This window comes from Xenopus tropicalis, chromosome 1, assembly GCF_000004195.4.
Source record: "Xenopus tropicalis strain Nigerian chromosome 1, UCB_Xtro_10.0, whole genome shotgun sequence".
Lineage (NCBI taxonomy): Eukaryota > Metazoa > Chordata > Amphibia > Anura > Pipidae > Xenopus > Xenopus tropicalis.
Window position 1 is genome coordinate 110,659,149 of NC_030677.2, and position 26,832 is coordinate 110,685,980.

A 26,832-nucleotide genomic window follows, 5' to 3' on the forward strand; every position below is an offset into this window, starting at 1 on the left:
GTTGCCTTCACCTGCCATCCCACCGGCGAAAATGTAAGTCGCCGGTGGGATGGCACATGCGGCGGCGCGATTTCGCTCAAATCGCCGAAAAAGCCTCGCGAGGCAACTTCGACGATTTGTAAGTGTGGGTGACAAATCTCCCTGTGTGCCATTATCCTTAGCTATTGTAACTTTAAAAAACATAAGACAAGGTGACATATATCCTTTATGCCTTAATAATAGGCAGAATAGTGGAAGTAAACATAGATACACATAGCTTTGAACATAATTGCTCAGTAGATAAGTTTACTATACACCTGTATATAATCAATAGTCTAGATTAGTTTTATATATATATATATATATATATATATATATAGCAAGTTTGTAGAAAACACTCACGGCATAAATATAGAGTAAAAAATTTCTTTGTGTTTATTTAATCATCGCATCAACGCGTTTCGATCCTCATCAGGATGGGGAAGGGAAGTGAGGTGCAACCATAAATACAAAATTCAACCAATCAAAACTCCCAACAAATTTGCATAATTAATCGCAATGTGTATATAAATCATTTTAGTTAAAATACATTATTTATACTGTATATGTATATCCCATAAGTGTGAGACCACAAGTAATAAAAAACAGTTTCATTAAAAATGTGAACCATATTACTAATGTGAGTTAATATCTCTTATCATAGTGTCACCAGCCTCAGCAATACCTCAATAAATAAGGAGGCTAGCTAAACATAAGTATAAAAAAATGAAACATAAAAATTATCACACCCAAAAGGAAAGTGACATATCATCTAATATCATATTACTCAATGGAGCTAATTTGATAGCAGCATAACCCAGTCCAGAGAGTCAACTAAATAAAATGAATAAGTGCATAAGTGCAAGTAAATATAGGGAAGTTTAAAAAACATTAAAAACAACAATAGCCCTGTCCATAGCATAATAAACAACACATTAATATCAAAAGTCACAGATAGGAGGAGTAAATCGCAATATCAACAAACTATATAAAAATAGTCAAAAATTAGCTATGAATAATGTATTGTACTACGTCGGTAATCGTTCAACACGAGAGTGAAAACATTTCGTTGAGGCCACGCGGGGCAATAATGTCCAATTTTTGAATCCACTGAGCCTCCCTTTGTAAAAGTAATTTAGAACGGTCCCCACCACGTACCGGGAGAGGAATGTGTTCAATTAGGATAGCCCTCAACATGGGCAATGAATGCTTTTGTTGTACAAAATGTCTCGCTAGAGGGGTATCAGACTCACCAGAAGCCAAAGCAGCACGAATCACAGATCTATGGTTGTTCATTCGTATCCGGAAAGATGTAACACATTTGCCTATATAGTATAGCCACACGGACACATGATACAATAAATGACAGGTTTCAGCCATGTTCCACTTGGTTCATGCTTAAGGTTAGTCACCATCAATATGTCTCTAAGTGAGCGGCCCCGGCGATATGCACATATTGGAGGAGGCATCTGGGTAAAGGGTAAGCCAGAATCCAACTGTAGAATAGGCCAATGTCTTTTGAGTACATTATTTACATCATGACTCACCGGTGTATAGTTAGTGACAAATACCATCCGATCAGACTGTGTCTTGTTTGGCAGGGCCTCAGGTAAGTCCCCCCGTGTTCTCCTAATCGCCTTTTCCATTTCACTGTGAAGAAAATCAGCTGTATATCCCCTTTCAATAAAACGATTACACATCTCCAGAGCTTGTTGTGAGGCAATTGCAAAATCAGTATTTATTCTAAACACTCTTAGAAACTGTGTATAGGGAATTGATTTAATCACAGATGGAGGGTGAAAGCTATGAGCATGAAGCAATGTATTGCGATCCGTTTCTTTGCGATATAAAGTGGTACCTACGCCCGTGGGTGTTCGGAAAATCCTAACATCCAAAAATTCAATCATGTCCTTAGCATAATTTAAAGTAAATTTGACGGGAGTAGGAAGGGCATTAAGACTGGCAACGAACGATGCTGCTCCAGTGTGGTCCCCATGCCACAAAATGAAAATATCATCGATGTATCGACAATATAACAATATCTGATCCATATAAACAGGATAAATAAATTCAATTTCAAAAGAATTCATATATAAATTGGCATACGAGGGGGCCACATTTGAGCCCATCGCCGTGCCAGTCTTTTGCAAATAAAATGTCCGTTCAAACCTGAAGTAATTACACGTCAATACTAACCGCAATAGAGAGCACAAAAATTCAATAGGTGGGGCCCCTGTGTGGCCTTCAACAAGTGCTTTTCTGCAGGCAGTAATTCCCTCTTCTAGAGGTATGATGGTGTATAAATTACAGACATCTAGAGTAACAAACAATGTATTCTCTGGAAGGGGACCAATTTGTCTCAAGATCTCCAGTAGGGATGCTGTATCAGCTATATATGATTTCATCCGAGTACATTGTGGCTGTAAGAAGGTGTCCAAAAATATAGCAGCATTAGAAAATAGAGAACCTCTAGCCGATATAATAGGTCGACCAGGGGGAGCCGATAAATTTTTGTGAATCTTAGGAAGAGTGTATATGACAGGACACCTGGGGAATTTAGTAACAAGAAAGCTATAGCAATCATAGCAATGAACATAATTGCTCAGTAGATAAGTTTACTATACACCTGTATATAATCAATAGTCTAGATTAGTTTTATATATATATATATTGTATATATATATATATACAGTATACTGTATATATATATATATATACACAGTATATATATATATAGATATACATACAGTATATATATATAAAACTAATCTAGAATATTGATTAGAGCACTGAGACAGGAAATACAGTATATATATATATATATATATATATACTGTGTGTATGTATATATATATATATATATATATATATATATATATATATATAAAAACTAATCTAGAATATTGATTAGAGCACTGAGACAGGAAATACAGTATATATATATATATATATATATATATATATATATATATATATATATATATATATATACTGTGTGTATATATATATATATATATATATATATATATATATAAAAACTAATCTAGAATATTGATTAGAGCACTGAGACAGGAAATTAAAATAAATTTGCTGATGTCACAGACAATTCACAAGTATTCTCTTCACCCATAAGTGTTATTAATAGTCTTGACTTCCAAAATTAATTGCATTCAATCTACAGACTAGATTAAAGTGCATCTAAATCAGTTTAATACTTTCATGAGCTGGGTAAGTCACAATTTATCTCTTGACAGAATTACTGACATGCGCTTGGCATTAACGCTTACACATTTAATGAGTTTACTTAGATTTAGGATGACATTTTTAATTGCATGCATGTTGAAATCCCATGTGCAGAGCACAAATGGAATTGGATTCTGGTAAGCACAATGCTTGATAAACAATGATACAGAATCTGTTTTGTAATCACACCTGCTTCTGGCGTATAAACCAGAAATATCAGCAAAATGTGATTCAGAGGGAAATAATTGCCATCATACAATGACCATATAGAAAACATTTACTAACGCCTTTGCTCTTTGGATATGACCCAGTTTTACAATGAAGACTGCTCTGTCTAGGGTCAATAAACCTTTCATATTTAAGGGTATATAAACTATGCCCTAATTCTGCAAATTAGGCATCCCAAACTTAAGTGGACATGCAAGAGGATCCTTTAGTAAGAATCACCCCCACATGTGCAATGTCAGTCATTGTGTTATCTAACATATTGAGATTACCAGTATTAGACTGCTATCAAACTTGTGTAGACCCAAAAATGAAAAAAGTGGTTGAAAAAGGTTTCTTCAGAGGCTGCAAAATCAACACATTTACTCCATTTCATATGGCCATAATGCCACAAACAAGTTTAAATTATGTACCAAGATATGAATAGTTTGGTGGCTAGTATACATAGGATTTATAAAGTATGTGTATGTGGCATGTAGAAACCCCTAAATCAAAATAGTGAGTGTGAATTGTCATGGTGATCTTTTCAGATACTTCAAAATCAACACATTTACTGCATTATGTGTGGGGTAAAGACAGACACAAAAAAAATTCATGCATGAAGACCATATTCCTATGCCTATTACTAAAAGGAATACAGGTATGGGACCTGTTATCCAGAATGCTTGGGACCTGGGGTTTTCTGTTTAAGAGATCTTTCTGTAATTTGGATCTCTATAACTACAAGTCTGATAAAAATCATTTAAATATTGAATAAACCCAATAGGCTTGTTTTGCCTTCAATAAGGAGTAATTATTTCTTAGCTGGGATCAAGTACAAGGTACTGTTTTATTATTACAGAGAAAAAGGAAATCATTTTTATAAATTAGAATTATTATTAGCTTATAATGGAGTCTATGGGCAATGGGCTTTTCGTAATTCGGAACTTTCTGGATAACGGGTTTCTGAATAAGGGATCCCATACCTGTAACATCATGGGAAAACATGTTTTTTTTCAAAATACATGAGTTAGTAGAGCTTCTGTATTGAAATTTGTGCCACAGCCATGTGACCTGTGCTCTAAAAAACTTCAGTCACACTTTACTGCTGAACTACAAGTTGGAGTGATATCACCCCCTCCCAGCAGCCGATCAGCAGAACAATGGGAAAGTAGCAAGATAGCAGCTCCCAGTAGATATCAGAATAGCACTCAATAGTAAGAAATCCAAGTCTGGCTTGGGACTCCTCAAGTTACATGGGAGTAGGAGAAACAATAGGTTACCTGAAAGCAGTTCTAGTGTGTAGCGCTGGCTCCTTCTGAAAGCTCAGACTCAGGCACAATGCAATAAGATGGCTGCCTACATACCAAAATTACAACTAAAAAAAAAAGCTGCTGCTCTGCTCCCAGACCCAGAAGTGCAGCAAAAAGTAGAATCTATGATGTGGCACTAAGGTACTTTATCCACAGGACGTCAATTCTACTTTCTGTGGCACTGAAAGGGTTAAATGTAGTGACTATAAAATCAAAATAATTAATATGGTTTGAAATGGAGCCTCTTCAGGTAGTGCAATATCATCAAAAAATATACAGTAAGTTCACCCCAGAAAACCATATACCAATATGAAACATCCTAAAATTGAACCCCAGGGCTCTGATAAACAGTTTGATGCCCTGTGTGCATTGAAATACCAAAGTATGTGCCATGTAAAGAACCCAGAATGAAAATAGAGAATACTATTTTTTATAGCTGCTGCAAAATAAGCACCCTGTGTTGTAAGACCACCTAACAATTAGAAAACCCTACATTTTTGGAAATACATGTTCTGTCGAATCCAAAATGGGTAAATCATGAAAAAATGAAGCAATAAGAGGTGGGCCCGTAGTATCAGAGAGAGGTGAATTGGTGGATGAAAGGAGGGAATTGTTTTTTTTCATCAGTTTACACAACAAAGGAGCAGCTAATGAAGGAGGAACGGCCAAATGTTATGCACCCCCCAGTGATTGTTATCGCTTACCTGAAACCCCAGGCCAGTGCTCATATTAGGAGAAAACTGCATAGTCAGGGGTAAATGTTGACATGGTATATTCTTCCTTCCCTTTCCTTTTGACAAGATCCCTGGGTCCGTGCATGCGCATCAGGCTTTTTTTTTTTGGCTTCTCACTCCACTGCGCATGCATGAAGACCAAAGAAGGTAAAGGACCGCTTCATTGCATACAAGGGGTTTCAGGTAAGTGATTACAATCACTGGGGGTTGACTAACATTTTGGCACCCCCAGTAATTGTAACTTTCCTTCTCCTTTAATAGACCCAATTCTAATAATAATATAATATTGATGCATGGGTGCCTCATAAAGAAATTTAAAAGAGTCTAGAACATGTAAAGGTGAGCAAAGGTTGAGGACGGATGGTATTTATCCAAAGGTTCTAAAGGAGCTTAGACCATTTAATTTCTATTCTTGCAAAAATAATTCCCTGAAAATAATGTCTTATTTATTTCAATCCATTAAAAATACTTCCACCCCATTTACAAAGCCTAATGTGGACTGGGGTGGGTAATAACCACACTAGAGTGTAAATTAGGCTAGTCAGTTAGTTGCCCACATGATGCTGGCACTATATATATATAGTAAAACAGGGCAGTTTTGCTCATCACTATCCATTATGCTTTAACCTTTGATAACACAGTGAACCATGCTGGAAGTTGCAGCCCAGCAGTCAGTTCATCTGTATGGAGCAGCAGTGCTGTAGAATGTATATGCCCCATTTATTTGTTTGTTATGGTTGTTATTAGCAGAGATCACTAAACAAACAGGCCACAACAAAAGCAAAAAAAAAAGGCCAAATCAAAGGAAAGTAGTACTATCTACATCATGAACACAAAGATCAGTGCAAAATATCCTCTGGTGGCCAAAGAGGAGAATACTTAACAAAAATAAATCTGCACCAATATCAAAGTTAAAAAATCTTTTCTTTATTACAGTACATTTCAGAATTACACAAGCCCCATGCATACCGTCTAACACGTTTCATGCTTACCCACCACTTAATCATAGGCTCCTCTGATTAAGTGCTGGGTAAGCATGAAACGTCTTAGGCGGTATGCATGGGGTTTGAGTAATTAAAAATTTACTGTAATAAAGAAAAGATTTTTTAACTTCGATATTGGCACAACAAAAGCAAGTCCAGAAGAATTTTGATATCAATATTTTACTTTAAACAGCACAGCAACGTATTTAGGCTCTTAAATGATCTCATGGCAAATGCAGCATCTATACAAATTCTTGCAATCCTTGTTCATTTTTCTTTACTATTATTTGTCTAATTAGGAGATGCTTCCCAGCTAGGTATTCATACATTTAACTGCTATTATTATTATTATTAGGGTTCAGCCTTCTTGGAATGCCCTGGACTGTCAATCCTCCATTATTTGCCTTGGGGGGCTCTCAATTAGAGACATTTTCTGGGCAATAGATGAAACAAATACTTTATTTAGAACTTAGATAACAGTAAGAGAAATTGTTTGCTCCCATTACATCATTTTGAAAAATACTGAATAAGAATTATTGCTTTATATATATATATATATATATATATATATAATGTCAGTAGTTTTATGGTTATTTTTTTAAATGTAATTGCAGTTGAAAGAAGTGTTTGTTCATTTCTTGTCTTTCTGTTTACTTGTAGTGATGATCACATTTTTTCACCTGGAACAATCGCATCAAAATCATGTTTTGCAAGTTGGGAAAAAAATTTCCATTAACTTTGATGCATTTATTACGAGAAAAATGGGGGGGGGGACTCTCAGTGACTTCAAATTTTTCCAAACTTGGGGGGGAACTGCAGTTTCGCTTATCACTATTCGCTTGTTCCGACTTTATAAGAGTATGAATAAGTGGATAAGGGATATTTCTGTAGTTTGGATCTCCAAAAGAATAGTAAAAAAAAAAAGTCAAATTATGATTTAACACAACAACATCTATGGTTGCTGTATGTTAAACCAACACAGTTTTTCAAATATACCAAAAAAACCTTCATTGATTTGTTTATCAGCAGTCCAATTCCATGGGCTTAAAATATGCATGTGTTATTGACTCCAGCCTTGGTATCCAATAGGGTACAAAACTCCCTCCCCCCTCCGCCCTCAGGCTATGCAGCACAGCCATCAGAACTTAATGGAAATATCTTCATATTTTTGCAGCAAAGACTTGATTTTTGTTGAAAATATAACATATTTTATTTAACTATTAGGAAATAGTAGGCATTTTTCAGCATCTTTAATAAAAGAGTTGTAATTAAATTTCACACAAAGAGTGGACTTTAATGTAAACTGACCAGCTTTTTACCCTCCATGTATTTACACCAGTATGGACTTAAAGGGATACTGTCGTGATTTTTATGGTGTACTTTTTATCTCTAAATTACACTGTTTACATAGCAAATAATTCATTCTATCTATTATTCTTGAACCAACAAATGTATTTTTTCAGTTGTAATCTCGGTGTGTAGGCAGCCATCTTAGTGCATTGTGCCCGATTCTGAGCTTTCAGAAAGAGACAGCACTACATATTAGAAATGCTTTCAGGTAACCTATTGTTTCTCCTACTCCCATGTAACTGGAGGAGTCCCAAGCCAGACTTGGATTTCTTAGTATTGTGTGCTATTCTGATATCTACTGGGAGCTGCTATCTTGCTCCCTTCCTATTGTTCTGCTGATTGGCTGCTGGGAGGGGGGTGATATCACTTCAACTTGCAGTGCAGCAGTAAAGTGTGACAGAAGTTTATCAGAGCACAGGTCACATAGCTGTGGTGCCCTGGGAAATTAAGACTATGGCTAGCCCCATTTAATTAAAAAAATTAAATATAAAAAAATCTGTTTTTCAAAAACAGATTTCAATGCAGGATTCTGCTGGAAAAGGTCTATAAAAACATGTTTTCCCATGACAGTATTATTTTAAGGTTTATCATATTTTGAGTTGAATGGGCCTATTCCAAGTGCAGCATACCCAGTCTCCCCACATAATCCCCCAGTAATTTGCTTGGTAATCTTAGTATGTAAGATAACTGATGCACTCCTACTAGGGATGATTCTTGCATCTCTTTGGGCTGCCTATCTTTAGGGCAATGTTGTCACTCACAATAAATCTTGGCTTTTTAGAATTGCCACCTGGCTGATAACCAGCCTAGCTCTAGGGCAGGGTCGGACTGGGCCGCCGGGACACCGGGAAAAATCCCGGTGGGCCCCAGCGGCCCAGTCCGACCTTTGCCGGCGCTCCCCCTACTGACTGTTCCTCCCCTGGGGAGGACGTCAGGCGGGGGCCCTGCGGGGGGGGTTAGGGGGGCCCCTGGGGGGGTTAGGGGATGGGGCTATGGCACCTGCAGGGCCCCTGGGGCGGGAGCCCCGGTGGGCCCTGCACCCCCCAGTCCGACCCTGCTCTAGGGCCAGAACCAGTATTATAATTTTACCGGCAAAACCCTATAAATCCACCCCCCCCCCCTTCCCTCACCTTCTCCACTGCTGATTACCCTTTATTCTCACAGGCCCACCACTCCCCCACCCAAAGGCCGGCATTATGGGAGAAAAAAAGGCAGCAACCCTATGGCTGCTGCAGGTGGCAAAATGTCCCTTGTTTCCTTCCCACCAGGTAAAATGCAAATCACCAGTGGGAAAACATGTGACATGGCTACTTTTTGAAGTAGCCAAAATTTCCTCACAAGGTAACTTCAGGCTACTTTGCAAAGCTGAAGAGGTGTGCATGTTTTCCCACCTGCAATAATGTAAATCACCGGGGCGAAAACATAGATTTCGTATTTGCAGGAGATTAATTGCCTGTTGTAGAGGAGATGTATCAAGGGCAAGTGTGTTATTGCCCTTGTACTGTGGTAGGAAGAGCACATTTATAGAGAGACCCACTTTTATAGTTAAGAGGAGCACAAACAAAGATACAAGTTTCACCTCCCTTATATGCAAAACAGAAAGAATTCTGGAAAAGAAATAACATTTTGCATATAAAGCTTTGGTCTCTTTGGACTTCTTATCATAAATAATCTAACATATGAAGCTACTCCTTTATACAAGATTTATAAGGAATATAAATATATATATATAAGATCAGTGGCTCTCTTCAGGCCCAATGCAAACTACCAGAGGTAGTCTAATCAACAGATTGAGTTATTCTGTATGCCCTTCCATCTAAATACCCTTCACCAAAAAGGAACATAATTATTATAGCTGGGTACCAGCACTGAAACATTTACTACCATTTACACTAATTGAGCACTACTGAAATTTATAGGAAAGATCCCTTTGCTAAACAGAAAATATACAGTATCTAGTAGAATTAAGTCTAAAACAACTGGACTTTTCTGAGTTTTTCTTGAAAACGTTTCACCACTCATCCGAGTGGCTTCTTCAGTTCAAATGACTGGTAGGGAATTCCCCGGTATTTAAACTCTTGATGGTAGTAGAGTCACAGACATCCAATCACAATGGTTCCATTGAACTTGTTCAGTTAAGGGAACCATTGGTTCAGATATGTGGATGACACCTGGGTCAAAATTAAAGAACGCGAGGTTCCAGCCTTCACCAAACACATAAACTCGGTGGACAAAAACATCACGTTCACAAGGGAAGATCTGAAAGACAGCAAACTGGCTTTTTTGGACTGTGCTATAGTTATCAAAGAGGGGAGGGACCTGGATATTGAAGTATACAGGAAACCCACCCACACAGACCAGTACTTGCTGTTTGATTCCCACCACCCTTTGGAACATAAACTGGGTGTAATTAGGACTCTAAATCATCGGGCTGAAACTGTGGCATCCAATGCAGAGGCCAAGGAGAAAGAATATAAACATCTAAAAGGAGCTCTGAAAACTTGTGGGTACCCAGACTGGGCCTTCATCAAAACCAAATCAAAGACCAACAGAAAGACCAGACCTACAAACAGAAGGGAGGAACACAGCAGGCGAAACAACATAGTCATTCCATATGTTGCTGGAACATCAGAAAAACTTAGGAGAATTTTCAACAAACATCGCATTCCTGTGTTTTTCAAACCCAGCAACACCCTGAGACAGAAACTGGTGCACCCGAAAGACCCAACACCCAAGCACATGAAAAGTAATGTGGTCTATGCTGTCCAGTGTAGTGAAGAGTGCTCAGACTTATACATTGGGGAGACAAAACAACCTCTCTGTAAGAGAATGTCCCAACATAGGCGGGCAAACTCCTCAGGACAAGACTCAGCGGTCTATCTACACCTCAAAGAAAAAGGTCACTCTTTTGAGGACAGTAACGTGCATATTTTGGACCGAGAGGACAGATGGTTTGAAAGAGGTGTGAAAGAGGCCATTTATGCCAACCTGGAAAAACCATCCCTGAACAGAGGAGGGGGCCTGAGACACCGCTTGTCACCAACATACAATGGCGCGTTGACATCCTTACCCCGGCAGTTTCACAACAGTTCACACTTCCAGTCATGTACTTTGAAGGATTAACACTTTCATCAATGAGAATCTTGGTACCATTGTGATTGGATCATACCTTCTTACACCTGTCAGTTTCAGCTAACACCTAACTGAACAAGTTCAATGGAACCATTGTGATTGGATGTCTGTGACTCTACTACCATCAAGAGTTTAAATACCGGGGAATTCCCTACCAGTCATTTGAACTGAAGAAGCCACTCGGATGAGTGGTGAAACGTTTTCAAGAAAAACTCAGAAAAGTCCAGTTGTTTTAGACTTAATTCTACTAGATACTGTATATCATGACCTGGATGAATGAGAATCTTCATAGACATAAACAGAAAATAGATTAGAGCAAACTGCATAAAGACACAAACAAGGGCACTGGCTTGCATATAGTAGCATAATTACATAATGAGGGAAGCATAGGAATAATCTGTTAAGCAGCAAATTGCTGTTATAAAAATGACAGCAGAGCAAAGTAAATCCCAGCAAGGGAACAGAAAAAGAATTCATGTCTGTAGGAATTAAAGGCTTCTTCACTGCCATTTTCACTGTTTTTCTCCAAGTGCCAACATTAATTGCCATACTTGCACAAATCCAAATCATCATAATAAGATATAATTAAAATTGTAAATTTAAAGGGAAGTCCATTCTGAGGCCTTCAAGCTGCTGCCAAACAAAAGCTCAGAGTATCCGAGGTCAGACATTCTTCAAGTTGACCTTCTACCGATTGGTAACTACTTTAGGGTGCTAAAGCATGGATATACTAGTAGATCCTGGCTTATGTGAGACTGTATCCATGAAATTCTAAACTTCAGAGAAGCACATGATTTGGGTTTATTTAATTGACCAAAGCAAGGACCCTGTTAAACATGATTTTACTATGCTGGGAAGCCAAACACGCCCTGTTTTGACTCAAACAAGTAATTTGTGGGGATTAGCAGATTGCTTATTATCTAATATATTAAAAGCTCAATTTTACATACCCTGATTTTAAGTATTCCCTTATTTGACACTTTTTGTGGTCTCACTAAAATATAATGCATCTCCTGAATTTTACTTTTGCCTTGATTTTACAGGCCTCTACAACCTATACAGAAGCAATAAACCTACAGATCTTTACATAACAGATGTCCACAGAACATAGTCAGAAATAATAAACCAAATGACTGACATAGGACACAGGACTACCCAGTTAATACAGAAATAATAAACCAGGAGGTACACACAGGCCTTACATAGAAACAATGTACCAGGTCTACATGGAGCTTTTCAATTAAATCCCTATCTGTCTAGGCAGGTAAAGAATGGTGACTTGACCTTCTATTCTTTATTGCCTTTTCACTAGTGATGCACCAAATCCATTCTTTTGTGATTCGGGCGAATCCCAAATCTTTCATGAAGGATTTATATGAAACCCAAATGCAACTTCACCTAAATCCTGCTGAAAAGGGCTTGGATTCAACCGAATCTGGAATTCGGTGCATCCCTATTTTCCACAGCTTTTTCACTTTAAAAGGAGAACTATACCCCCTGGGTGATAAAAGCCCCCTTAACTATCACTGCCTTGACCCCCCTCACCTCTTTGTATTGCATAGTTTCTGAGTTTAACAACTGTCCCTATCGCTAACCCCAAGTTAAAGTAGCCGAGTAGCGCAGCAACATACCTGGCCAACATTTTCTTTGCAACTGTAGACACTTTGGGTCTCAACCCTGCTTGCACATGCTCATTTGGAGGTAGCAGGAAATTAGCTTAAACTGCGTATGCACAAGCAGGTTCATATTGGCGGCCAGAAGTGTCTTCAGTTTGCCTCAAATTGAACTTGATATATTTTTCAGTTTAAAAACTTGAATGAAGATGTCAGCATCTAAAAGCTTGCAAGGTCATGTAGAAGTCTATAAACTATTTATTCAAGTTTTTTTTTTGAGATCGTAAACTCACTAATTCAAGGTATTCAAGTTTTTTTTTCAGATTGTTTAATAAATAAGTAAATATTAAAAAAATTTTAAATTGTGAGTTTATTTGAAGTAGAAAAAAAACTGTACAACCTTAATTGTGGGTTTCATTTTGGTTTTAATTGTATATTTGGATTCAGGAGGATAAAGTTTACTGTTGTATTCAAATATTATGGATTCTGAACCTCCCCAATCAACTTTAAAGTTAGTTTTACAACTCCTCAATGAAGAGTTGTTTGAATCACTTTATTCACACAAGTGCAATTTAGCTATAACAGAACATCTTATGTCAAATTTTCAAAAGATGCTCCTGGATGATGCTGCCTGCTAATGCCATTGAATAATATCCGAAGTCATCTGATTTAATGTTACTTACTTATTTTAGTGTGTATTGAACCACAGCATGGACATCTTGCCTGCAGAGTAGGAATTTTAAGGGGCAGGATACTTTCTTTTATTAAAAGAAAGATATAACATATAAACAAAGTTTTGGATTGTTTTTCACTGCTTACTTCCCTTCTCCTAGTATAAACAGGGCAATTTGTTCAAAGTGAGATAAGGAGCTCTGAGTAAACAAATCCCTTCCTTAAGGGCTCTGGCACACGGGGAGATTAGTCGCCCGCCGGCAAAACTCCCTGTTCGCGGGCGACTAATCTCCCCGAGTTGCCTTCACCTGCCATCCCATCGGCGACAATGTAAGTCGCCGGTGGGATGGCAGACGCGGCGGGGCGATTTGCGCGAAATCGCGCCGCCGCGCGTGCCATCCCGCCGGCGACTTACATGTTCGCCGGTGGGATGGCGGGTCATGGCAACTCGGGGAGATTAGTCACCCATGACATGGGAGATTTGTCGCGGGCGACTAATCTCCCCGTGTGCCAGAGCCCTAAGGTGGCCATACACGAGCCGATTGCACTCGTTCTGCTATGAATGGTCTAATCAGTACACAATCAGTTTGCCATATGATATGCCATCCACAGACAACGATTATTGAAAAGATGTCATCATATTGTTGACGTAAAATACAGAAAAATTATATATTTACGTGCGATCCGATATACCATAGCCACACGCCTGCTTGCCCCATGCCCCTATGTGCGCCATACCCTACTGGGTTCTGGGGAGTTTTGCCAGCATTTTGGAAATGGTTGCAACTTGCTGCAATATCCAAAAAACATGTTTTACGAAAGGTTATGTAATATGTAGCGTTTACATACGACCAAACCCTGCAATAAGCAAATTAAGGTTCCACAAAGAACGTTTGTTGACTTCCGCTGGCAATCATGACATGCGCAGGGAACAATCGTTCAACAACAGATGTCTGGCACTTACACCAACTGGCAGATTTTAACGCTGAACGACCAAAATGTTTAAACCCATCTGATCAATTTTTTGGCTGATAATGTCGGGCAGATTAGTGGCCCAACGACCGTTCGTACATCATCAACTATACAATAAGTTAATGAAATCATCAGATTGTTCTGGAATCGGTCGTTTGAAAGTAAAAAATCGGCTTGTGTATGGCCACCTTTGCCTAAGCTGCAGTTTTTAAGATAAGAGGCAGCTCCTTATCAGAGGACTTCTCAGTAGACTGGTAATTCTCTTCTGCTTGGCAAAACAGGAAGTGCTAAATTTTTTTGTTTACTATAAGAAATAAAAAAAAAAAAGATATTTTTTAATTAAAAGAATAGGCAAAATATGTTTCTTTGAACTCATGTTTATACAGTATATAGTGCATTTGTTATGTCATAGGTCTAATACAATGTAGATGTAACTTAGGATAAATCTGTTTATTTTATTATTATTATGTATTTACAAAGCACCAACATATGCCACAGAGCTGTACTCACGTGTAACTGGCAAGAGGTGTGTCACACAACTAAACAGAAAAACCACAAGAAACCCTTTAGAGTTTGTTTTGATGTTGCTTTTATTACAAGCATATAATATTAATTGGCAAAACACAGAATACAAGCTTCACTGAATTAAAATCAAACCATTCAAAACATTAAGCAATAGAACGGCACCCAAAGGCTTTTATTTAGACAAATTTTTTACAATTGTCACAACTTTTTTTCTCATGATTGCAAGTTGGAAAACTGTAAAGATTTAAAGAAAAATGTATAGTTCTTTTAGAATTAAATGGCTTTTTATTTTCCTAGAGCTTTAATGCCTTTACTAAATTGCCTCTTCCAGGAGCCCTCTCTTAACCAATAGCTGTCAGAGGTGTTTGTAACTGTCGTTGCTCTGGATTTGACAACATGCTTTAGTATAGGGATTCATTGCTATAAATTTTCATTTTCTTCAAAACAAAAATGCTTAAAAAAAAAACAAAACTCCCAAACCAAAGGTAAGAAAATGTGGCTTTCCAATACAATTATTATATTACAACAAAAATCCAAATACTAATAAAAAGGCCTTGTAATTAATAATTCTACTGCTAAATGTATCCATAGGCAAAGAAAAAAACAATACCTAAAAAATGGGATTTTCTGCTTAAGGGTGCAGACAAACAGAGCTAAAGTAGCAGCTACTTGTCGTGGCTACAGAAACAGACAACACTGATCATTTGCTGATAATTGTCTCTACCTGTGTTTTAGTAGAGGCAATTCTCAGTAATGTCTATGGCAGGGTATTTTCTGGCATTTAGTAGCCGTGAAAAAGTAGCTGCTACTAGTAGCTCTGTGTATGTTCACCCTAATAGAGTTCATCTCTGCATTGTGATTTGAAGAAACAAACAACACAATGACTACTTCCTTCTCCAAAGGCAACTTAGGGGTAATTTTGAGGTGTTTTTCCAGCTGCAACTATGCAGCACCAAAATGACTAGATTTGCCCTCGTCTGCTAAGAAGTGTCTGAAAGTGAAGATAAAAATCACCCAAAATGTGCTTCAACTGGCGCTTCCAGACAGCTGTCATAGAGGGTAATTTTCAGAGTTTCAGCACCACATGTTTGGGTTACTAAAGAAAATGCACCCAGTCACCTGGTATGCTATTACCCTAAAGGGCTTGCTGTGAATAAACAGCCTAAATAACCTTTCAATTGTAGCAAAATATAGAATTGCAGTAAAGTTCTAAAAAGCCACTTTTTTTGCTTCCACCGAGATGCTGATTTCTAATCACATGACTGATTTCTTTTGGTCAAAAAACAGCACCTTTTTATGTGTTTTGGATGGCATTTTTAGACCTTTATGACACATTGGTAGTTGGGGCAAAATCAACAATCCTGTACTGGAACTACACAGATTTAGTTTTTTTCTTCCAGACCACTGTAACATAAAAAAGGTGTGCAAAGAAGTATTACGTAAAGTAAGAGAGAACATATTTAGCATGTTTTTTTGTAACAAAAGATGTCAAAGAGCTGAAGGGGACTGCAGAACCATTGGGCAACTACCATGTTCTGTCATTTAAATGTCAGGCTTGCAGTCACAAGCCAAAAGGGTTTAGAATCAATCTGATGGCCTAAAATCTACAGTAAAACCGATTGGTGATGATGTGTACGTGCCCTTTGCATGGGAGGTCTGGGGAAAGTGTTGGGGCTCAACCTGTAGCATGGCCACAGGGGTCAATCTACAATAGACAGAGCCACTGTTTAAAGGGTGGTTCACCTATACATTAAGTTTAGTAAAGTTATAGAATGCCCTATTCTCTGCAGCTTTGGAATTGGTGTTTATTTGCCATTTTTATGGGTTTTTAATGGGAATCATTGACCCAGCAGCCAAAAAACTGTTGCTCTGTGACGCTACAATTTTATTGTTACTTTTTATTACTTATCTTTCTATTCAGGCCCCCTCCTAAGCATATTCAAACCACTGCATGGTAACTGAACCCTATCAACTGGATAACCAATAAAATTACAAACTGGATAGACACTGCAAATGGTTTCAGAATCACTGTCAGCATCAAGCCTAAGGAACATAACCACTTCCAATTCTGCTCAAAATATATAGGATAATAAGAATAAGAGGCCCTGTAATTCACTGAATTATGTAAAATAATAGGTTTGAAAAACAAAGCTGCAGTGGACAATTTGACCACCGAGTTATAGGTCTTCTAGACCTCTTTTCACTATATAAAATACAGTATTTGTAGATAAACACAGTGGTTTTTATTTAAGCCATAGTTAAACTTTAAAAGAGGACTAAAATTCCTCCACGTTTTTTTTTTTTTTTTTTAAATAAGCACCATTATATTGACCCCCCCGAGACCCTCGAAAGCATCTTTTATTTACTGCTTTATTGTAGAGAAAATGCACAGCTGCCATTTTGAATAACATTGATTCAGTTCCCTGCTTGGATCATTGTGATTGGAGAGCGGCAGCATGTGCTCAAGAGAATGACACATGGACAAGGGCCATTTTCCATTGTTTTTTTATTTTTCTCAGCTCACAGTAAATTTAAAAAACAAGTTGGGAGGCATTAGTGTTTCTTCTGAACTAAAGCTAAAATAGACATAGGATAACAGATAGTGTATTTTATATACTGAACTTTTATTTTATTTGACCAGCCCTACAGCATTAATGTGCCATACCTTCAAAGTTTCCCACTGCAGTACCCTATCTTCTGATATACTTAGGCTATATTTTGCATGTCAGTGGCACTGCACATGCTCACTTTGCATTGGGCTGGGAGTTTAGGGATCATTAGAAACAATTGAAAAAACATTGTAGCAGAAAATGTTTGTATTTGCGACAGAATGCAAAGAGGCATAACGTATGCTCCATCTGTACATTTGTTTGTTCAATATAAACTCAACATTTTTGGATTATTACAATTCTATGCAATTCTTTCCATTTTACAATACTGTTTGTTGTAGGCTGCTCACTATTTTAGCTGCCTTTTTAAAAGGTTTTAGGCCTCACTGTTTAAAACCTGGGGTGCAAGAGTGCTTATTTAGGAGTGCTCAGTAAAGAGAGCTCAGGAGGAGCAACTAGCCCTTACCATCAGTCTAAGGGCACATGGGGAGATTAGTCGCCACAAATCTTTGTTACTGCGGGTGACTAATCTCCCCGCAATGCCATCCCACCGGCAAGAATGTAAATCGCCAATAGAGGCAACTTCGGGAAAAACAAAGTAACGTGTATGCCATCCCACCAGCAATTTACATTCTTGCCATAGGGATGGCATTGCGGGGAGATTAGTAGCCCGTGGTAATGAAGATTTGTCATGAGGCAACTAATCTCCCTATGTGCCACTGCCCTAAGGGCTGTGGCACACGGGGAGATTAGTCGCCCGCGACAAATCTCCCCGAAATGCCATCCCACTGGCGGGATGGCATACGCGGCCCCCGAAATCACGGAAGTTTCCTCTCAAGGCGCCGCGTATGCCATCCCACCGGCAATTTAAATTTTCGGCGGTGGGATGGCATTTCGGGGAGATTAGTAGCCCGAGAAAAGGGAGATTTGTCGCGGGTGACTAATCTCCCCATGTATTGCAGCCCTTAGGGTAAAGACACCTGGAGCTAATAGTAGCAGCTACTTGTCACAACTACTAAAATAGACAATGCTGATCATTTACCGATAATTATTTGTGTTTTTTTGCCCTTTGCATATGTAATGGGATTTGCAAATGAGGCCTGTTTGTGTTTGCCAGCTGACCTTTTGTGTTGTTATAGTGTAATATCTCAAGTGAGATTATATTCAATTAAGCTCATTGAGTTTAAATAAATCAATATGAAAATCAAGAATACAATGAAATAGTACCATTTAATGTGTGTTCCAGATACTAAACACTATTGGGCTCATTTACAATTGTAGTGGGCAACTTACGTTTTCCCCTGCAGTGAGTTGCACTGAAAACCACTTTCATTACAGGTACTTGCGTCAAAATGTTCTCTTTGTACTTTCCTATAATTGTGCTAGGCGCCACTTAGACCTTCCTGCCTTACGAACCAAATTAGGTGCTACTGCACCTTTTGATGCAGGGAACCCTGGAGCTACCACCACATGACCAGACGGTAGTTACAGGGTTCTGTCAACACCTTGCAACACTAGGAGCAGCACACTTGCGCCAAAACAATAGGGAGCAGATGTCTTTTGCACACCAAAAACCAGATATGATGCCAACAAACACTGGAAATGACACCAAGCAGACTTAGAAAATATTTGTTTGATATTTAACAAAGCGAATGCGCAGTTCTGCCCATTTCAGTAAGCAGGCCGCAACTATGGTAGCACCTACCACTTGTTTACTAAAATGGGATGAGCTGCATGTGTGCTTTGTTACAGACCAAGCACCATCACTGTCCATTTGTGTCTACAGGGACTCCAGAAAAAAAATGTGCACCGTGGGAAAAACATGGCGACTGAGCTGAAAGTTGCATTTTGCACACTGCATTAAGGTTAGTGAAATGCCCCCTTATGAATCACCTCAAATAATCAAATATTTTATTCATAAATGCTCTCTGTGACTTTTTTTATATAATATATATAGCGCATAGAAATTATTATGAAAGCATTATCCCCCAGCATAAGCCCAATTGTAGAAGGATCGTCTCATTCAACATACTGCTACTAGTTGGGGTGTATAATAAATTGACTGCTTCAGGCCTGATCAACTTTCAAAAAATGCAGGCTGAAATAAAAATAGATTCCACAAGTCACTTACAAGAAAGAAGTGTTTATTTTGAAAATAAATGGACTACACAAAATAAAGTGGATGATGTTTTGAAGCAGTTAGGCCAAAAATGTTTCAAAAATCAGTTGGCAACAAAACACATCTTGATTCATGCATTTTTATCTGCTGTGTTATTTCAATGCATGTTAGGAATTTTAGAAACTTACAACTACAGTCACAAGAAGTGTAACTTATTTTAGGGAAAATACTTTTCTTTTGGGCCCCATGTTTATGTGCTAGTTTAGTCCAATTCCAGGCAGACCAGCTAGAATTGGATCACAATAGCAGGACTTCATTGTTACATGTGACTACAATGCCTCCACCTACTTTGATTCCAGCCAGTAAGACAGAAATCATACCAAACAAGCATATAGGCCTGGAGCCTTAAACAGAATTCCAATTAACTGCACAGGTATGGAACCTGTTATCCAGAAAGCTTGGTTTTTCCGATAAGGGATCTTTCTGTAATTTGTACCTTATGTCTGCTAAATATCATTTAACTAAACTCAATAGGGTTGTTTTGCCTCCAATAAGGATTAATGATATCATAATATCTTAGGATTACATACAAGGTACTGTTTTATTATTACAAAGAAAAATGTGAATGATTTGATTAAAATAGAATCTATGGCAGATGGTCTTCCTGTAATTCAGAGCTTTCTGGATAACAGGTTTCCAGATAATGGATCCCATAACTGCACTTGCAGGAAAAATATAGCAGTTATTAGCCACTGCTGCACACAGTATTTTATCACATAGCACGGAAGTATTTTGCACAGTATCATCCCGTTATCTTTCCAAATGTTTCTCATTTGCTTTCTAAATATTAAAAACTTGACGATAACAATCAGAGAGAAAGAAAGAGAGAGAAAGAAAGAAGCTTGCTGAACATCTTACAATTTTATTTTATATGCCCGTAAATAAAGCTGGTCACTTAAACTTATTTTTTTAATGGTAAAATAATATAGACAGCTTAAAATAGAATAAATAATTTCATAAAGTTATTTTAAACCCCACCGATCCTATTTAAATTTATTATATATTCTGTCAGAAGTTTCTATTTTTTTTCAATAAGAACTATATTAAAAGAAAACTGCATACCTGGCTAACTGGTCTCCCTGCTGTGGGTTACAACGAAGACACATAAATATTATTTTTTTCTGTAGAGACGTGACAGGGAATGCAGTTCTACACACCTCGCCACTGCAAACAGAAATCATTACCTCCAAAATACATCTCAGACAAAATAGGGGTCTTGAACAGCACCAGAATAAACTCTGACCAAAAGTGCATTCTTACCCATTTCCCCATTGTAACAATTCCTCTGAAGTTTATGGATGATTTTTTTTTTTTTTTTTTACTCTATGCCTCACAGAGGCTTCTTTACATCCAATATTATCTCCTTCATTTACTGAATCTGCAGAAAGTTGGTTCAAGCAGTGCAAAAACTCCATCTTGGATAGTGAAGCTAAAAGGAAATTCAGACATGGAATTCTGAGTTTTGTTTTTTTTTGTTTTTGTTTTTTTTTTACTGTTGAGGTTGTTGTGTTAACACACTGTTAAAAAAAAAAGGCAGAAAAATACCGTTCTCCAATGTGGATAAGAGAACCGGTTGTATTTGTGAATCCCAGCTTCTAATAGAAATGCTCATCTTTATGGCTGCGCAGATAAGCAGTGAGATACAGTGAAACCTGTTTGAAGCTGCTTAGCCCTGATAAAGATCGTAGGTCAGGTCCTACAAGCAACAAAAAGGTCAGTGTAGCACCATAGCAAGCTCAAGGAATTCCAAAGACAGTTGTGAAAAATTATCTGAGGCTTGCAAGTATCCATTCGAATTGTGCTCCTTTCTTTACCTTGAGAGCACTTTAACAATGCAACCGGTTTCAGAGGAACACAACCGATTCTGGACCCACAGTGAATAATTTTGCTCAGACAGTAACTGTAATACAGAAGCTAATCTATCTTTGTAAATACAACCTGCCAGAGTCCAAAACCATTGAAGATAAACTTAGCACCAAGAGCAATTAATGTCTCATAAACTGTTGCAAGGCATTGGGCTCATTAATAAAGAGCACATCTGGGGGGAAGGGGGACATTAATGATGTCAGAGCAAAATAACAAAAAAAATTAAAAAAAAAACCTGAAATAACTTGTGCTAACCTGAAAGTGAACAGAGTAATCTTTGTGAAAGTCTATACAGGAACTGGTCCTCATCAGATCTGCCTTAGTAAAACACACAGAGTAATGCTAATTTTGCAGCTTAGGTTTAAAAGTGCACAGTGACAACATAAATACAACCACAGAGCATGAACTGTCCTTTAAAAAAAATAAAAAGTCATATTTTCTTCCATGTTTGAATGTGAGTAGGATATATTCCTTCTTTTCACCTCATTTCCCCTACATATTGCTAGAACAAATATAACTGACTGTTATATATTTAATAGATTGGCTCAAAAATATTGATTGGCTGAAACCCAAAAATCATTTATATTTAGATGATAATAGGTCCTTGGTAGATTTTTTTTCAAAAAAAAAAAAAAAAAAAGCAAGGTAATTTGGTGTCAACCTATGACTTTCAATTATATATATATATATCTATATATATTTTTTTTTTTTTTACGATCAATACATTTTAAACCCAAGTTGGATGTAAATTGCAGCAAAGACATAAATTTATGAAAAGTGTTTTTGTATCTGTAAACGCCATGCTGGTAGTGTCTTGATCTATGAAAAATTAGCTCTTTTGTTTTTTGATTTTTTTTTTTGTACAAAAGTATAAATATTTTCCTGTCCAGAACTCTAGAATCCATGTTGTGTAAGAGAAATGTCTAGAAGCAGAGGTTCTTCTCAGAATGCGCTACAATCTTCTGGGCTTGAATCCGCCGGTTCAGGTCCCATGTCTTAAGTGATGTGGTGCACTCTGCCCGTGCCCATGATAGTCTCTGCAAAACACTTGTCCTTACAGGACAATTAAGTTCTTTTACAGCAAGTCCATTTTTGGTCTGTAATGCAGGAGAAGTGGTGCTTTCTGTAATCAGATAAATGGTGTTTATTAAAAAAAAGTACGAAGGAACGACCCTCTGCACATGCCCACGGCACAGTGGACTTTTGCTGAAAATACTTGTTAAGGGCTCTGGCACATGGGGAAATTAGTCGCCCGCGGCAAAACTCCCTGTTTGCGGGCGACTAATCTCCCCGAGTTGCCTTCCCCTGCCATCCTATCGGCGACAATGTAAGTCGCCGGTGGGATGGCAGACGCGGCGGCGCGATTTAGCGCAAATAATAGATAGCAGATAATTCGATTACCAGTTGCACAGGTAAAAACCCTGCATAATGGATCCTGCTTATTTGCAAGCCAAAACAATCACAGCATATGGTGAAGGGAGGGGGTCCTTTATACAGAGCAGTTTCTCAAGTTTAAATAACTCACAAACTCAAAAGGTTTTACAGGGGGAAAGGGGTTCTCTAAAAGCCTGGTAGGTATATGCAATAGCGCGTAACGAGTATTCTAAGAGGAATCGTGTATAGAGCTTGCCATTTTAGCCTGTCTGAATGTACCCATTGAGGGTACATTGTTTTTAACTACCTCCAAGGAAGGGACTAAATGGTTAGGTACTGTCCCATATTTTAAATTAAAGTATACTCTATCTTGTCTGAATTGAGCGGGGTGTATATAGACCATCTGGCTTTCTTTTTTATTGTTTTGTATATATAAGTATTTAGTAAATCATGGTCACTTTTATTGATATATTTTATCGTTGAATTTGTTGTAATTTGGATTGAATAAAAATTAATTTTATTTAATACACTAATAATTGTATTCACTTATATAAGAGGAGCGCCAACTCTTTGGAGATATTTTTTAAAATAACTCACACAGCAAGCATTAAAGCAAAATAATGCTATATCATAACAAATCTTAGAAATATACAAAAAAATCAAATTACCTTAAATCTCCACCTCGTGACTACAACGAACTTGAGCGTGTGATCTTTGCCGAGTATTTCTTCATTGCATAATATATCCAACTAAAAAAATCACAACACTTGCCATGATTATATTGCACAAACATTTTTGTTTAATTGCATGCCTTTAGAAGTCATTTCCTCTGCACTGCTCACTTTTATAGGTCAGACAACTATAGTATAAACTTACGCCAACTGCCTGTTTATGTTGAATAAAGAAATGTCATCATTCAGTGGTTATGAACAGTATGCCCAAAAAGTATGTTGAAAATTAGCTGTGCTGGATTTGCTAGGGTTTGCCTAAAAAAATGGTCAGGATTTGTGCAGATAGGGGGCATAAGTAGTATGGGGGGGGGGGGGGGGGGGGGTGTTACCAAATATGTTGCAAGATTGTTCTAGTATACAAACAACTATGCTTACAGATGATTCCTACCCATGTTCCATATGATGCTGGGCCATAAAAAGCAGGCACTGCATATGGATGCGACACATTTAATGCTTTGATAAATGTGTGAATTCATTAAAAACTTTAGCTGAATTCAAACAAATATCAAACTACTGAGAATGCTTTTGGATTCCTCCATTTGATCTTTCAAAAATGTGCACTTTTAAATGCAGGAAAGCCTCCACATTACCAGATACCCCAAAGCTGGTGCTTCTGTTTGCTCAACACTGCACTGGCCTGGGGTACATTTGCATGGGCAGCATATTATGGCCGCCTTCTTTCTTCCTTTGCCCCAGGCTAGTGCATGCGCAGTAAAGTAAAACAGACAGCTTTTTGCTTAATGTTTGGCTTCTCACTCTAATGTGCATTGCCAAGAAGGAAATAGCAAAGATGATCATGATATCCTGCTACTACTTAAGTCCCCTGGTTTGGTGTAGTTTTCTGCTAACCAAAGTGTGGCAAAAATTTGGCTTCCCCAGTTATTATAGCTTTCCTTCTGCTTTAAAACTACAGAAAATACAATTGTTTAAAAACCAAATGAAAAAGTGTTTTACTAGCATTGAGGCATGTATTGTTAGGGCAGCCCAGTAGTCTGATGATAGTATTGCCTTAATAAGATCCAAGGCTACATTTGCTACAAATGTAAGTCCGAACCTTACCTCATTAAATGATGATAAATTAAGTTTTTTGGCTATAAATTTCTTTAGATGTAGGACTGTTGCTTGTGCCGAACAACGTATCCATTTTCGCTTTAGTCCACGCAGTTTGCTGCTGTTGCATTCTAAACATATGCTCACCTTTACATGAGGGAAGAAAAAAAAAAGATGCTCATTTGTCAGTCCAAGTTTATGACTGGGGCTCAGTATTAAAAATCAGACCTGCCAGGCGTAAACACATTAAACGGTAGTCCTTTATTGAAGCTGCAAATTCTTTAGCTTAGTTACCGGTATATATTTTACAAGCTTTTCTGTTAGCTTTTTGCATCAAGTGAACCAGAGCTTATTTATAACTAAAATAATTTCCATCTGCAGAAGAAAATACTTTGTGGCATGCCAATAATAAAGGCTTGCCTGAAAGATACAAACCCGTGTCTTATGTCAAATCAATGTTTCTAATAAAATTTGCCTTTACTTTCCTCAGAGCTAAAACTATATATAGAGAGACATTGTGAAATAAGAGAAAGACAAAATGCATAGGTCACAAAATGTCAACCTGCATTGTATCTCCCTCCAGCTCATTATACACACCCAGGCCTTCCATCTTAATAGCTATTATTGGGCTTATTCTGTCAGTCTTCACTGAAAGCACACAGAACAATGCCTTTTAGCCAAGGATGAATACAAGGGAACATCTGGTTAACTGCCAAAGACATTTGCTATTATATATCAGGGTGAATATAGAAATTCTAAATGTAGCTGCCACTTTTAATGGATTTAATCCTGTTTTCATCATGTTTGATCCCAGTAAAGGCATTAAGGGGTCCCCTCTGAATCTTTTTGATTTCTGAAGTGTTCATGATTTTCCACTTCTGTTTCTGAACGGGGAACCAGCCTGGGATCTGCATTTCTGCTTTCTAGTAGCTCTGCCTTCCAAGACGGCTATACGTTATAGGTATATTAAGGAATTTTGTAATGAGCGATGATCAGGTTAAAGTTAACTTTAAAAATAAGCGAAGAATGGGGTGGCTGCTAAGTACAAGTTAGAGTCAGAGATGTGATCCCAAAGTATTGTTTCCACAGCAAAGAGAAAATCGGTGCAATCCCTCACATATTAAAGATATGTTTTGCATATTCAAAATGGATACATTTTAAACAGAATATAGATTTAATTTTCACCAATGTAGTAACACATTTACTATGTAGACATGGTTGAGAAAAGACAACTGTATCATGTTCAATCTGGTGCTCAAATAACACCTACCTAACTGCTAAATGATTGAGAAACAATACCATACCAAGAAAAAATGAAAGGATCAAAATTGCATAGTTAAATATAAAAGAACCAACATACTCTGCAGCACTTTGCAGAGGTTCCTTCCCTAGTACCGCTCATCCTTATAGTGCAATCTGGCAGTACAATACTGCTAATACCTTTAAAGCAATTACAAATACACTGCACAAACTGTTCAGAACACACTGAACAAGTATATTTTCATTTTCTTATTGAGTTTAAAACCTCTTTAAAGGGATAGTTCACCTTTAAATTAACTTTTAAAATGATGTCAACATTGATTATCTGAGACAATTTGTAATTGGTGGGAATATGAATAGTAGAGAACCTGTATAGAAAAATAATAAAAAGTACCAATAACAATAAAATTGTAGCCTCACAGAGCAATAGTTATTGGCTGCTGGGGTCAGTGAACCTCATTAAAAAACTATATCTATATATATATATATATATATATATATATATATATCTATATATATATATATATATATATATATATCTATAAAGAATAAATAATGAAAACTAAAGTTACTAGGAATAGGGTATTCTATAACATACTAAATGTTAACTTAAAGATGAACCACCCCTTTAATAAAGGGCATATCAATATTTAGAGGTGTGCTTCATAATGTGAACCTGCAAAGCAAGCTAGCTTAAAGGGTAAAATAAAAGAACACTAACACAATCCATCTGTGGTTCACTTTTCTTGGATGCATGTGGACCACTAAGCCACAGAAACAAGTAATAAACCCCTAGCTAAAAGCTTACCTACTTATATACTTGTATGTATGACAACATTGTGTAATGCAGCAATGCAACCCATGCAATTTTACCTGTTCGTCACTTCTGTGATAGTCATGGTCTTCTTCCTGCTTTTCTTCTGGGGGTTCTTTATGTGTGTGTTCATCTGTTTTTGTTTCGCCTATCAGCACAGAGAAAATGGATCAGCAGTCAAAATAAACTT

The 26,832-nt window shown here is 37.5% G+C and overlaps 1 protein-coding gene across 1 annotated transcript in view; it reads right to left on the reverse strand.

Moving 5' to 3' along the window:
* Positions 1 to 22,126: 22,126 nt before the first annotated feature.
* The window catches only part of pcgf3 (polycomb group ring finger 3), a 38,155-nt gene continuing 33,449 nt past the window's right edge, over positions 22,127 to 26,832 (reverse strand). Inside the window, 4 exon segments of the mRNA NM_001016847.1 lie at positions 22,127 to 22,536; positions 23,456 to 23,536; positions 24,578 to 24,715; positions 26,702 to 26,790. Of these exon segments, the coding sequence (NP_001016847.1) occupies positions 22,489 to 22,536; positions 23,456 to 23,536; positions 24,578 to 24,715; positions 26,702 to 26,790 (356 nt within the window). The 3' untranslated portion in view covers positions 22,127 to 22,488.